Consider the following 14,418-nt stretch of genomic DNA (forward strand, 5'->3'; position numbering starts at 1 on the left):
CGTCACTCGTAGCCGGTCAGAGCTGAGACTCGACCGAGAAAACCCTCCCTCCGTGAAATGCAGTCGTTTCCTCGAGGGGTCTCGTTAAAGCGTTCCATCAAGCGTTTCACGCCAGGCTTCTAATCGAAAAGTTAATTAGTGTCGTCGATGCTGGCAACGTTTCGAGGTTCCCTGACGCGGAAATTGCAAAGATTCCACGGAACAACGGTTTCGTTGCGGGAAACCTCGTCGAAGCTCGGGCTGGTCAGAATTTATAGCAATTCTTTGCTGAGAACCGACAGCACGAACGTCAAACTCGTGTTTTTCTCGTGGGCCAATTTAATCTTTGCTATCACGTTGCAGGCCAATGGTATATCGATTTTAAAAATATTTTGAAAGCAAGCGAGAAAAGAAAGAATCTAGGAGAAGGGTTTTTCGAACACTAAACTCTGTAATCAGACGATTATTTAAACGCTTGCTCATATCAACGTGTACCTTTGTTTCGCAATTTCGCAACTCGTTTGTCAACGCACGCCATCAGAGCCCGTCTCTATTACAAACGGCGAGCGTGTACGCGACGGTTCTCTCTCGTTTTCTGTTCCAGAAGTAGCTCCGCCATCGACACGAGCGAGTTTGCAAAAAAAAAAAAAAAAGAAAAAGAAACATGTATCGGGGAGTACGTTTTCGTTGGTCTTACCGTGTGTCTGAGCGCGATAATTAAAAGCCCAGCTAGGAACGAGACGAGGCTCTGTTAGCCAGGCACATTTCCATGCAAACGACGCTACCGCGACACACGCGTCCCTGTCCTCGAGGACCTAAAGATAGAAACTCGACGAAACTAAGCTCCGGAATAAACTCCCGTTCTCCGTGCGCTCGAAATCGACCGTTAAAAATACTTGAAATTTTATGAAACTTTTCACGAGCGGAACGATCGAAAACTTTGAATGACACTTTTTCAACTACTTTAAGGGAGATTACTTTGCGACGGATTTTCGTCCGACCTGGACACGGCTTCGTCGAGTTACGTGGACAGGGTCGTGTTTCGAGGAACTTTCGATATTTATCACGATCAACGATGACGCTTGTGCTGTGCATAGATGAGAAGTTGGCTGACGGTGTGATTGGTAACAGTGTTATACTATAGAATTCTACATAATCAAGTATAATAAAGTATAAGACTTGATTATAAGTACAATTTAATGCTATATACGGTCAGTCCCATAAATAATCGTATGTTTATTGAAGAAAGTTTAAATTAAACGAGAGGTTCGATATTTCCAAATAAATGTTTCTCCTCGAGAAACGTCGAACCTATCGTTTAATTTAAACTTTCTTCAATAGACATAAGGGGTACGAATATTTATGGGATTGGCTGTAAGTCATACACTTATAATACTATAAAAGTATAGTATATTATTATGCTTGATTGTAAGTATAACATAATACACTATTCTAGAATAATCAAGAAGATTAGTGTAAAAACAATGTTCCAAAAATAGAGTGGTTAGACAAACAAGCTATTCCTCGTGCATTTCATATTACAAAACAGAGAGCTGTTGTGGGTACATGACGCTTATTATTCTAAGAAATTAATTATGCTGTGCCAAAAAACGACCGCGTAAATTACAATGTACGACGAGCTTGGAGGGATTGAGACAGGTGGTTGGAGAGGCGTAATGAAGTAGAACGTGTCCTTTAAACGCGATGACGAAAACGTACATTGCAGGGCGAAAGAAAGGACCGTCCCGGATTAAGAGGAATATACTACTAGGAGTAAGTAGAATATGGACAGTGTCGAGTAATTTCGCCTTACGAAGGCTGACTATAATGTCTGACCCAACATAGCACGCGTGGCAGGTCTTTTTTCTCCTGAGAATACTTAACAAGATAAATGTCATCGTACTTTAACATTACCGACGTCGCAATAATTCTCCGAACGGCCACCATTTTCCTGTGTAAGGGTCGATTTGTCTCGAAACTGACTGACAAAATTTTCTTAGAAAACGATTCAAATAAAAACACGATACATATGTTTTGAAAATTTATGTTTATTCATTTAAGCGCCTTGTGTTTGAATTTTCTTAACGATTACGAGTGATAATAAAACGGAGTCCGTCACCGCTTTTGATATTATTTCTTCGATAGAATTTATCTTGTTAAGCGTACGCTTACGAGACCAAGTTTATAAAAGTCTTTACTCGCCACTTTATCTTTCGTAGCACCTGCCTCGAGGAGACCTTCTTTCGCTAGGCTACTGTATACGCGAACGGAACAACGACATCTTTGTACGAAAATATTTCTCGAGCGATCGGGAAAACGGCGTGAATTCTTAAAGAAAATAGCTCGTTGCCGTTGGCTCGTGTCGAGGACGCCGGAAAAATGTGACGCGTTTCGCCGACAGAAGGAGTCGGTCTCCTGGTGAAATATTCATTTTTTCGTTACGGAACGCGAACGCCAGTCCGGAGAATCGTCGAGCAAAAATGTCTCGTCGGCATAGTCGAGGTGACTCGTTCCCGTTACGAAAATCCGGAGGTATCCTTCGGATATTAAGAGGGCAGGGTATTTTGCGTCCACGATATTTCTGTAGGGAGAATTCCTGCTAAAATAATTATCTAAAAACTAAAAAAAGAAAATTAGATATCGCGCAGGAGTTTATATCTCTATCGTAGGAAAAATATTAATCCTTTGCACCCGACAGTTTCATTAGAGAGAGTTAACACGTTTGACGACAGAACATTCTGCCATGATTGGAGAGTCGTGAAAATAAAATATTTTACTACTACTTGACAGTGTACCAGTTTACAGCATAGGAAGCTATTTATGAACTAATACCGCTACGAACAATTCGAGATTCAACGAAATCTAAGATAAACAAAGACTGTTGCTTCTAAGTCGCCACTTTAGTGCAAAGGGTTAATTTACTAGGATTTTCCTTGCTGCTATCAGACAGACGCAATCGCATCGCATGTCGAGCGGTGAAGTAAAAACTGTACTTCAGTGTTCTATTGTGCTGTGAATCTCCAACTCGAGTTTCATTTTTCTTTTAAATCGTGTGGCTAGAAGGGTTAAGGAAGCTCCCTCTCCACCTGGAATTCGCTCAACTAAACACGGTTTGGTATCGGGAGGGTTCAGCTCGTGTCTGGATGAAAATCCGAAACGAGAGAACAAGAGGTCGACGTCAACGGAAGTTTTTTTAGCAGGAATTACGTCACGACTGAAATTTATTTAATTAGCTGCACCGAATACCGCGAGTGAAAGTACAAAGGCGAACAAACGAGTCGCGCCCGCGGCATTTTCGCTCGACCCGGAGATGTCTGTTCGCGCGGGAATTGGCTTTCGCGTGCTACGTTGGCGAAGCAAACGCGCAAAGTCAGCACGGGGACAATAGACCTGATGCTTACCGCTAAAAAACACGAACCAATGACGGATAGATATCGAACAAAGGGCTTCTCGGCCGGTGCACGTAATCCCGGAGCACGCGCGGCTTGTTTTCCGCCAGGACAAAGGGAGAAACAAGACGAATGAGAAAACAGATTTGGAACGGGAAAAGGTACTCTCGGGCGATGGGATCCAATGACGTACTCGTTAATGTCGGTATCGATTCCGAGGCATTGTGTCAAGGCATCAAACAGGTATCGAAGCGAATTCTCGTTTATGTCGTCGTACGAGTTAATTTTTGGCGAAAGAGCATCGATTTCAGAACACGTCCCAGTTCTATCGCTGCTATCCTTCGATCGGTGATTGCGCGGATGGTGGCAGTACGCGGTATCGCGCACTTTCAGCGGGCGCGTCCGAAACGAAGAAAAAGGACCCGCGAGAAAGAGAAATGAGGCGAAAACGAAGAAAATGCGAGAGCCACGGATAGATAACAGAGAGAGTCGGGTAAAAAACTGAGAAAAGGAAGATACGGTTTTTTTCTAGCCCCTTGGAGTTCTTATTAATATACGAGACGAGTCGTGCGCGAGGAATTGCGTGCCATTTTTGCTGTTCTTTTCAGACGTCGCGCGATACCGTCGAGCGAAAACTTTCGCGTATTTCTCGACGGTAGAACGTCCCTCCTCGATTTTCCCCGTCGGAAAGGAAACGAGAGACGATAACCGAGCTGCCAGTGCCGGAAGATCGAGAATCTTCGAGAGAGGAGGAAAAGCGTGGAATTCGGCCGAGTCGCGGGACACGTAGCGAGCATAACGCAGCGGACGAGAACCCAAAACGCGGCTCGCAGAGTTCGCAGGGTGATTTATGGGAGCGCGTGTACGGCTGCTGAGCCGCACATGGACCGCCAACAGAAACGTCTTGTGTTTCGCGTCGTACCGTCTTGTTATCAATATTATTATTTATATAAAGCCTCTGATACAGCGAGGAAAATATTGAGGTTGTAACGAAAGTTCGCAGCGTCTTTTGCCGAATGGCATTTAACGCTAAAGCTACCAACGCTTAGTTTGTACCTATTTCTGCCATGATCGAGCAAATAATTAATCTTAAAGACAGTTTTCCATTAAATGCAAAAATATTTTATGTGGTACTAAATCGAATAATGAATGAAACAATTGTATATAAATCATATGACACATATAAGAATTATATACAATGGTTTGAAAACTGTCATTTGACCGGTTGTGGTGGGTTTAGTGTTAAATACGTGCACTTGTTACAAAATGAAATGCACTGAATTCGCATCTAAGTACAACCATTAAAGCGATAACGGGTCTACGTCTATCCATCGTATTTTCAAAATTTCTGGTGGCTGGTATAATGCCACAAACATCGTGGAGGTAGAGTCTTGCCGACGCTAATCGCACATGCCAAGTGACAAGTGAGGCGCCGATTGATGCGGAATTGCGCAAACTGATAATCTGCTCCAATCTACCATCGCGGCGTTCGCGGCTTAAGGCAAAAGGCAACCCGAATAGATTACCCGTCTCGAAAATGAATCATGGCCAACTTCCAGGATCAATTACTTTTCGAGACTAATCTCTATCGATTTAGAGTATCGAACTACGGCTGCATGATTGATATCCTAGCTAACGATGGGACCGAATTCAATACGTACTCCAAGTCGAATCCAATACATCATCGCTTCATGACGTTCGATTATTACTCATGAAACGTGGTAGTTAATTGTATATGCTTGTGAAATAATCTGTACACGAAGAAAGAAAAAAAAAAAGAAACAGAGGGTAGATTTCAAGATATTTCAAATTATCACTTCGTGTTACTCAAGTACAGTCAAACCTGTTTTGTGCGGTTTTGTTTTATGCGATTTGTTATGTGCGAAAGTTCCTTTTGTGCGGTATATGAAAATAATATGACACTGTACATTTAAATTTAACGAACGCGAGCATATAATTGCAATGGATTATTCATAAAGAAAGGAGAACGAAGCGACGATCGCGTATTGCAGGAACGTGTCGTTTATTGCATTGCGGGCGGTGTGTGGCTTGGCATCAGTTACATACTTCCCGACCTGTGAAGTGCGTGCATACGCATCTTTCGATCATTAAGATAGGTTTAATTTTTAAGTGAGATTAAAGGTAAATTAATTATTCTTCCTATTTATATATAGTTTCTTTATGATTTTTATTTTACTTTTAGACAGAAGCACTCCCTTAAAATGAATATTCACAAATGAGACTTTTCTTATGGCGTCCCTCTCCACCGCATAACAAAATATTCTCTTCGATACTGTATGAAAAATTATTTGTTATAGCTGTTTATGAAGTTTCTAAATATTTTTTTTTGCGTTTTTTTTTATGCGATCCCCATCTATCGCTCAAAAACTGGTTCGACTGTATTCACGTAGAGATCGAAGTTCTCGAGCCAAATTCGAACCTACTTCCAAGGTATTTGACCCCATCCCTGATCATAGTCTATATTCCACTAGACCGCGTCGCCGGTACGCCCGCGTTGACAGATTCCGCGCGTTATTCTCGGACGCGTGCGAATTCGTAAAGAAGGAGCAAAAGGGAGGAACAGTGCGCGGGCAAAAGGAGCGAAATTGAACGCTAATCCAGCGGCTCGACTCTAGGAGCGCAAGACGGAACGTCGGAACGGCAGAACAGCAGAACGGAAGGAAGGCACGCGTGGTAGTCGCAAGAGAACGGAAGGGTAGGACGGGTTGGGAAGCAGTGGTGTGCAGGGGGCGGTGGGTTCCATGGTCGGCGGGTTGGCGGTGAGCTCTCAGTCTGTCCTGCGCCGTCGAAACGAAGGAAGCGTCGTTCGGCGTCGAGCGCGACGTCGAGCGCGACGAGCCGACGGGACGACGAGCCCGTACCCCTTAGTCCGCGTTCGCTCGCCGTCTCGAGCGTCACATTTTCGAGCTTCTGATTACGGGATCGCGCGCCCTCGCCTCTCAGCCTCGTTCACTCGACCGTCGAGGAGTTTCGACCGAGGACAAGCATCGCTTCGAGTTCGTTTACTCCATTCTCACCAATTAATTCTCCTTCGAAAACGTTCGTGTTCCTCGTCTCTCGCCCGTCGCATCTCGTGGCTCGTGTCGTTCAACGCAAGGAAGGAGGCTGGATCCTGAGAAGCAACCAACCCGAAACTTTCTCGCCAAGGATTTATCCGAGAACTAGGCGGCGCATACCGATCGAGGTACGTTTCCTGCGACTCGTTTTCTCGTGACTCCGCGCACTCGCAGACGAAACGGACGAGAATCCTTCCCGACGGACGGATAGAGGATTAAAACGCGCCGTCGGCCGTCGCGTTTCGCCGTCACCCTCGTATCGCTGTCGGATCGTCGAGGCAGATGTTGGCGCAATCGTTTTAATTAGCCGGCACGTCGTTCCGCGCCGCGACTCGCTCGGTGTCTCGATCGCGCGACCCGAGCTTTGGATGCCAGGACGCAATTCATTTTTCGCGAATAGCTTGTGTTTCCCACGCAGCGTTGATTTTGCTCCACTCGAGATGCGGTTTTGCGCTCGGTTCTCGGTTCTTAACGAGAGCTCGTCGACCTCCGGCGCCGCGATTTTGCGAAGTCGTAATTGCGCGGGTATCGCGAGGAACGGCTCCCAACGAACCGTGAGGGATCTATTGTTTCCGGTCCCTGGCATCCGGAACTTTGGTTCCGCGGAGAATTCACCGTGTACGAGAAAAATTGCGGGTACGATGGACTTTTTGCTCGTCACGTTGGCGTCGTTGCGGGGGTCGTTGTCTCGCGCGCGCGACACGCTCGCCTCGACAAACGTTTTTACGCCTCCGACGGTGACAGAAAAATGCTATTAACGGCGCGCGGTCGTCGGGGCGAGGTTTCGTCGTGACTCGAAAAACAAAAAACTGATTGAAACGAAACCTCGACGAAAAACCCCTTCGATACTCGGTGTCGGAGCAACCGAAACTTTGTTTTCCGCGTATCGGGGCGTTGATTAACGCTCGATCGTTTCGAAATTTGCATCGCGTAGTTTCGCGACTTGCCGCCCACTTGGGAAAGAAAGTTTACTCGCCTCCGACTTCGACGGTTGAGTTATCGAGTTCGAAAATGAGTTTACGGCCGCGTATACTTGTTCGACGTCCCGCAACCGGGTGGACGCAAACTTGCCCGCTTGCACGCGATTTCGAAGGTGCCGGCAAGTTTTCGTCGAGCGTAATTTATATGGTCGATATCGGTTTGGGGTCGAGAAAACGGTGCGAAACGTGGCTGGTGACGATGACCTAGGCGACGCTGTGATAAATCAACGGAGAAGACTGTGTCACGATACAATGTTCTATAATATTCGAGGGAGTTAGAATAAAAATAAATAAATTCCGGGTTGTCCAGAAAGTTCGTGGCATTTTTTATGAAAAATTCAAAAACACGTTTGAATTTTGATATACATTTATTAAACAATATAGGTACCAGTTTGTTTCACAATTTTTCCACCTTTTAAGAACTGTATGCATGTTATTTGTTTTCAAGCATTCCTATATATTCAGACCTGTACCATCTTCCAAAAATCGACATGGACTTTCCAGACAACCCGATAAAATGAAAACGAAATAGAATCGAAAATACTGACTATTTGTACCAGGTTTTAACCCCTTGTCTCACAGTGACCTCATTGAAAATGTAACGAATACAACCCCTAAATGATTTGGTAATATCGAGCAATAAAACTTCAGAGTTAATCGTTATCTATAGTATATGTAACTAAGAAATAATTTCTTTTCCGAAGGTAAAATGAAATTTATGCGACAGAGGGTTAAGAAAATCGCTGGAGGTACACGAGGGAGGTTAACTGGATGTCGGAGACCTGTAGAGGGCAGGTAGGGGAGCGGTGGAAGAATGACGAAAAGACGAAGGGAATCGTGGAAGAATCGTGGTGCCGTTTATTCAGGGGTTGTGGAATTTTACTTGGAAAGGGGAAATGCAAATGCGGGACATCGACTGGGTGGTCGCGTGACTTCCACTCAGGGTTTCGGAAAATCGGTAACGATCGTTTCTAACAAGTAGGAAACTAACACAGATTTTAACTAAACTCACAGATAATTATGCACCAACGAATGTTGTCCCTGTGATAATTATAGTAATAATTATTCACAATTGTCGGATTAATGACTAAGCGTAAAATATATTTGGAATCTCCAATTACGTATAGATAAATTGTCACATTTGATTGTTCATTAATCGTTAATAGCGATTACCAGTTTCACGGTAATTGTAATCATGGATTAAGTTTTGCCCACTGCGCAGGAGTTGGCACAATCGTTGTCTTGTGTTTAGTAAAATATAAACGCGTAGAGTACGTAAGTATGGTAAAACTTGATACTGTCGCGCTCGCGGCGAAGGAATGCCGCCTGTCGCGTCGAGGGAATCCGACGGTTGCACGAATCGCGAACAATGGGGATTTTTCGCGATTCTGACGCGTTCACGTAGGTAGATCGGGCCTGGAAAATTTAAAGCGATAGACCGAGTCGGTACGACGGAACTTCGATCCGCCGCGGTGGGTTCTAGCGAATAAAACCGCATCGTTCGATACCGGTTTAATGTTTCTGGTAGCGTTGGACGCGAACTGGTCGGTCAGAAGCGCGAGCTTCCGTCCGATTTTCCGAGAGTTCGTCGAACCTGCGGTTTCCATTAGCCACGGTCGTCCCCTGCCGTCCCACCGACGCAATACGGGGAACAGTCGGTTGTTCTCTATCGAGAGCTGGATATAAAACGCTCCGATTGTTTTTTGCGGCTGGCAAACAGTTCGGTTTATCGTCGAACAATGTCAAAATTTTCAACGGAAATTCGGTCGGCGTGGAATGGTTTGTCGCAAAAGCATCGCCGAGACTGGAGAAGAATCAACCGATCCGAGGTAATAAAGCGGTCCATTTCCCCGCAGCGGAACGTCGATCGGGTAAATCGAAGCTACGGTCCGGCCGCTCGCTCCTGTTTTCCCATTTTATTAAACGGGCACACACGTAATATCGTCCGCTACCAGCGTAAATCGATGTCTCCGTTTTCTGCGTTCGTTATCTCGCGAACGGTACCTAGCCGCGAGGCCGTTGGTCTCCGATTCTTTTCGTATCGCTGAATTGGTCGTCGCGGTCGCGGGGAACGATCTTAGTCTAGTGGCAAAAGGGAGACGAGGAAAGAAGCTGAAAGACGCGCGGCGCCATCCTTGAACTAGGTCGATCCGTCGGTATCCTGCGAATATCGCTGCCTCGTCGACGACAAATACCCTCGACTTCCTTCATGAATTGCAAATTCGCGCGTTGTTTTTTTCCACGTTCTCCAGCGATATTGCCGCGTGGACGAGCTTAACTTTCCTCGACGAATAACGCTAGGCGTGGTAACGGAACTATTACCCTGATCGCCGAATGTTCTCTTGGAATTCTCTTACGGTTCGCGTATGCGTGAAAGAATTCGGCCCGTTATGGACAATAATGCTCGAATGCTTTGAATATTGGGACGAGGAATTCTTTCGACCTAATCTTGATGCTTGGCATAGTTGTTGATAAAATACCAGCTATGCCGCATTCTGGTTACTTTCCTGTCACTAAAGTTTCGTTTAAAGCAGGGTTCTTTGGGCGAACACGTAGGTCATTTTCAAGAGGTTTGCATTTTGGATCTATCATCGATGATACAATTATTTCAAATGAGAAACGGAAAAAATGGGGACCCTTTGGATGAAAAATGTTCTTTGCATTCCAGCCCATTAAGACCCTCAACAATTTCCTTTGACGTACCGATACGATTCGAAATCAAACGGATACCTTCACCGGTCTTCGGTTCGCAGTATGCATAGTCTGAATTCGCTGTTCAGTTGTATTCGCCCGCCGTAGTTCGTTAGGTACATCTATGAAAGCGTACTTTGAATCTACCGTACACATTGCCCGGAATTCGACATTCGGTCAGACTATCGTCTGGTTTACGTCAACGGACCTTTACGCTAACTCGTTTTTTCATCGTTTCCCGGATTTCGTGGTCTGTCAATCCCGAAATAAACGCTACCGAGTTAAGCCAGGCAAACAGACGATGAATTCCTATTGGTATCCTCCAGCGTTCGCGGGAAATTCGAGCAGTCGATGGCTTCCCAGCGTAATCGAATCCCTTTGAATACGAATCTCTCGCATTTCTAAGCGTGGATTGGTTTCCAACGGAAACTTCTTTCGCGGCAATGGTTCGGGGCGGGTTACCTACGATTGCTTTAACCCCCTTGATGTTAAGCTCCGTACGTCATATGAATCTTGAGTTTTTCGTCCTACGCTGCCTCAGTGACAAAATAAATAGCGACATCGCTACATGAACTCGAAATTGCGATGATCCGTAGTTCCACTAGAATGCTACTTTATTTACACTAATATAGAGAAACTTGGGATGCTTTTCACTTAACCCTTTGCATTCCTAAGACCACCTGTACTGCCCAGGGACTTGAAAGCGTTCTACTCCTACGGTCATTAAGTTTTAATAAGCGATCACGTGATAGTGCACTACGTTGTAGAAGAAATAAATAACTAACCCAGTTTCTGTTTTTTGGTATTATTTTAAATAAAAATAATTTTCTTACAGTAAGTAAAATGTTGAAAGGAACAGTGAAAAGTTTGATAATACAGAATCTAGCAGTGATAATGTAATAGATTGTAGAGAGTTTTTCGTGACCATTCAATAACTCAGAAATCCAAGAAAAACGGTCTTGGATTTGACTACCTGCATATAGCCAAATTGCTTGGAGTGCAAAGGGTTCATTCTTTCGTTACCTCAGCCTCGACTTCGAGAAGCTACAAGCTGCAAACAACTACTCCCCAATCTCTTAACCCTTTACCTAGGAACACGATGTCTTTACTACATAACCGTGCACTATATTCGTGGAGCGTATGAGTAAACGCGAATATCGTAATATGTTTCAGATCGCGAGCTACGTTGGAACGATCGGGACTCTTCGCTTCCGCCGAGGCTCGACGGGATTTTAACGTCGCGTCGTCGGGGAACCGAGCGCGGTACATGCCAGCGACAGCGAACTTTCTACCAAAGTGATTATCGAAGGAATAAAGTGCCAAAGAACTCTGGAAAATTAACTAAAGTGTGCGAGGAACCTGCAGAGGGAAGAAACCTGTGAGACACGAAACGCAAGGGGAGGAACGCGAGCGAGAGCAGGGAAGGATGAGAAACGGCGCCCCGTCGAAGAAGAGACGATCGTGGTAGAGGGCAGAGGCGTGGATCGAGGTGGATCCGGGTCGATCGGTGTGATGGTCTCGGGGTGGTGTCCGTGCGTGCCCCTCGGCCGCCGGGAATCATCGGCCCAGCAGCAAACCGCCTCCTCTTCGAGGAGCATCGGGAACGACGGTGCACCGTTCACCGTCAGCGCCGCGACCGATCACGCAGAAATGGTCCAGATGTTCTACTACGAGAACCGCGGCAAATGCTGCAAGAAGCTTCTTCGATATAACGGATATCCGAACAAGGTAAAGCACGCTTATCTCTCGCCCCGTCTCACCCCTCGAACGGTTCACACGGTTTACCGTCAACAAAAAATGCACGTTAATGCGTTCAGCATGGTTGATAATTCCTTTCTTGTCGATAAATTGTTGTTGCGAAGCGTGCGATTTCACTTTGGAATTAAGAACAATGCGTGGGGGTAAAGAAAGAATCTGTTTTAATTGCGATATGACGGGTTTCGGTTGGAAGCCCTCTTCAGGAATATAAATCTCAATGCAAGAAGTAATTTGATGTAATGCAATTAAGGAAAAAGAAACCTAGGTGAGAAACGAGGAATGTACAGTAAATCCCATAAATATTCGTAGCCTCTGTGTCTATTGGAGAAGTTTCACTAATTTAAATAATAGTTTTCATGTTACTATATGAATTTTTCGTTATAAATATGTGTATGAATAAGCTGATATATGTATAAATTTGTATATATATCAACATATTCATACAAACATACACTTGGAAACATCAAACCTACCCATTTAATATAAACAAATTTCTTCAATAGACATAGAGGGTACGAATACTTATGAAAATGACTGTATAATGGGAAGAAAAGCTCTTGCAAAAGTCACATTTTAACGAGGACCTGATGAATTAAATTCTTCATAAACTGTTGGTAATTTTGTAGTACAATAATGATTTACAAGGTCCAAAGACCCAACCAGCTCAACTGTTCTCGTCGTCAACGATTTCTTTCGGAACGTAGGAACACCTTCGCTCTGAAACGTTTGTCGACTTCTTTACGACCGCTTTCCAGTCGATAACTCGACAAATTTCATACGGCGTTGAATGCAAGGGAACAGCGGCGGAGTCGACTAAAGACGGTCCAGAGCTGAGGGTCGGCCAGCCACCGAGGTCCTTTGAGGTTCTTGGCGAGCTGTCAGCAACAAACGACTATCGAGAAATTCAAACCAGCTTTCGAGAGACTGCACTCGAGAAACTAGAACTCGATCGCACACCGAGGCGCCGTTTCTCCGCCATCTTCAGTTTTTCGCGTAATCGCTCTCAACTACGTATTTTCGCCACAGGGCCAGCCAACACTGTCCTATTCTACTTCCATTCCCGGATCGAACCTCGACGTTCTTCTGTATCAATAGAAGCGTGTTTGTTGGTCTTTACTGGCCTTCAGAAACAGTTTTCGAATTTATATTTGAATATACGAGATCATACGATCGTTCTTCATCCTCGGAACGAGTCGAATACGGTACCAAAGTTCCTCTATAGAGAGGGTGTCCCCTGACGCCTCTCTCCGACCGACTAAGATAATTGGAAACTACTTTTACCTCGATTCGCGCAGTATTTGGCGTGTTCGCGGCGCTGGAGCACCGAACCGGACGTATCGCGTTGGTCGAGGGTTTCCGGGTCTCGGGAACGGAAGAATACGAGAAAAGGGAGAGCCGGTTCCAACTTCACGGCTTGAGAGGTTCCAAGTTTCCGAAAGCCCCCGGGGAAATAAATCGATTCGCTATCTGAATAGCCATTATGCGGACGTGGCTCGGAGGCAAGCAGGAACGGGAGAGGCTGGTAGATTGGGACGTTGGCTCGGCGGTAACGGCGGCCAAAGCGTACAGCCGGGGAATTCGAAAGACGAAAAGGGAGACAAAAGCGAGAGGGAAAGGGAAGAAGAAAGGAACAGAGTCGATGCCTTATCCGTGTCTGGAACTGGGCTAATGCCTCGGAGTTTCAAAACTCGTATCGGCCGGAATTTTCTTTCAATAACCGAGTTATTATTCATCCCAGCCATTTATTACTCTCCTATCCGCGTAGTTTCCTTCTCCTTCGCCCTTCGAATCCCGCCTAGCCTACCCGAGGCCCCAAAGCATCCTCTCGGTCGCGAATCAAACTTTTCCTTTGTAAGGGGAAACCATAGGCCGGGCTTCGCCTCGTCGGGAAAAAAGAGTATCCGGCGTATCTTTACGAGGGGATGCTCCCGATCGTCGATCGCCCGTAAAATATTGTGTCGGGCCTCGTAAAAATACGCTTACGTCTTCGAATCTCGCGGCGCCAGCATCTATTCCGACGGAGGACTCGTCTTTTTCTTGCGATGATTCGCGTAGGTCGTCTCCTTTCGAGAATCTCAAACTGAATTGTCGCATAACCACGATCGTGAAGCTATTTGGGAGCACGAACAGCGCAGCAAACAGAAGGGAGATATTTGATCTCTTATCGGGTAGTTCCGTCTGTTTTCTGACGCGCTTAAAAGGTCATGTATAGTAAATGGACTGTGGATCTTATATGCTTACTGTCAGTCCCATAAATATTCGTACCCTCTATGTCTATTAATCAAAACTATTATTTAATTTAATTAAACTCCTTCAATGGACATAGAAGGTATGAATATTTATGGGATTGACTGTATGTCGTACACTGATATGAAAAACATATAAAAATATATACATCATTCGTGTTGAATATATTCTACTAATCGATATATCTGTTTATATCGTTTACGTCATAAATGCATAGCATCGGTAGTTTAATAATAAATGACGAAAGCATTAACCTTCCGACTTTCGATCTGGCCTTGGATTTCCATCTCGGAACGC

The 14,418-nt window shown here is 45.1% G+C and overlaps 2 protein-coding genes across 7 annotated transcripts in view; one reads left to right on the plus strand and one right to left on the minus strand.

Moving 5' to 3' along the window:
- Positions 1 to 14,418, minus strand: part of LOC128892137 (uncharacterized) — a 258,224-nt gene that overhangs the window by 15,475 nt on the left and 228,331 nt on the right. The gene's annotated exons all lie outside the window — the stretch shown is intronic.
- LOC128892131 (uncharacterized) overlaps positions 4,688 to 14,418 on the plus strand; it is a 39,817-nt gene continuing 30,086 nt past the window's right edge. Inside the window, exons 1-3 of one of the 4 annotated variants that reach the window (XM_054152274.1) lie at positions 4,689 to 6,573; positions 8,130 to 8,383; positions 11,290 to 11,844. In XM_054152274.1, the coding sequence (XP_054008249.1) occupies positions 11,629 to 11,844 (216 nt within the window). In that variant the 5' untranslated portion in view covers positions 4,689 to 6,573; positions 8,130 to 8,383; positions 11,290 to 11,628. Of the gene's footprint in view, positions 6,574 to 8,129; positions 8,384 to 11,289; positions 11,845 to 14,418 lie in introns of all 4 variants that reach the window. The other 3 variants (XM_054152275.1, XM_054152276.1, XM_054152273.1) reach the window with 3 other exon arrangements.

Source organism: Hylaeus anthracinus, unplaced genomic scaffold, assembly GCF_026225885.1.
Source record: "Hylaeus anthracinus isolate JK02 unplaced genomic scaffold, UHH_iyHylAnth1.0_haploid 12002, whole genome shotgun sequence".
NCBI classification, from domain to species: domain Eukaryota; kingdom Metazoa; phylum Arthropoda; class Insecta; order Hymenoptera; family Colletidae; genus Hylaeus; species Hylaeus anthracinus.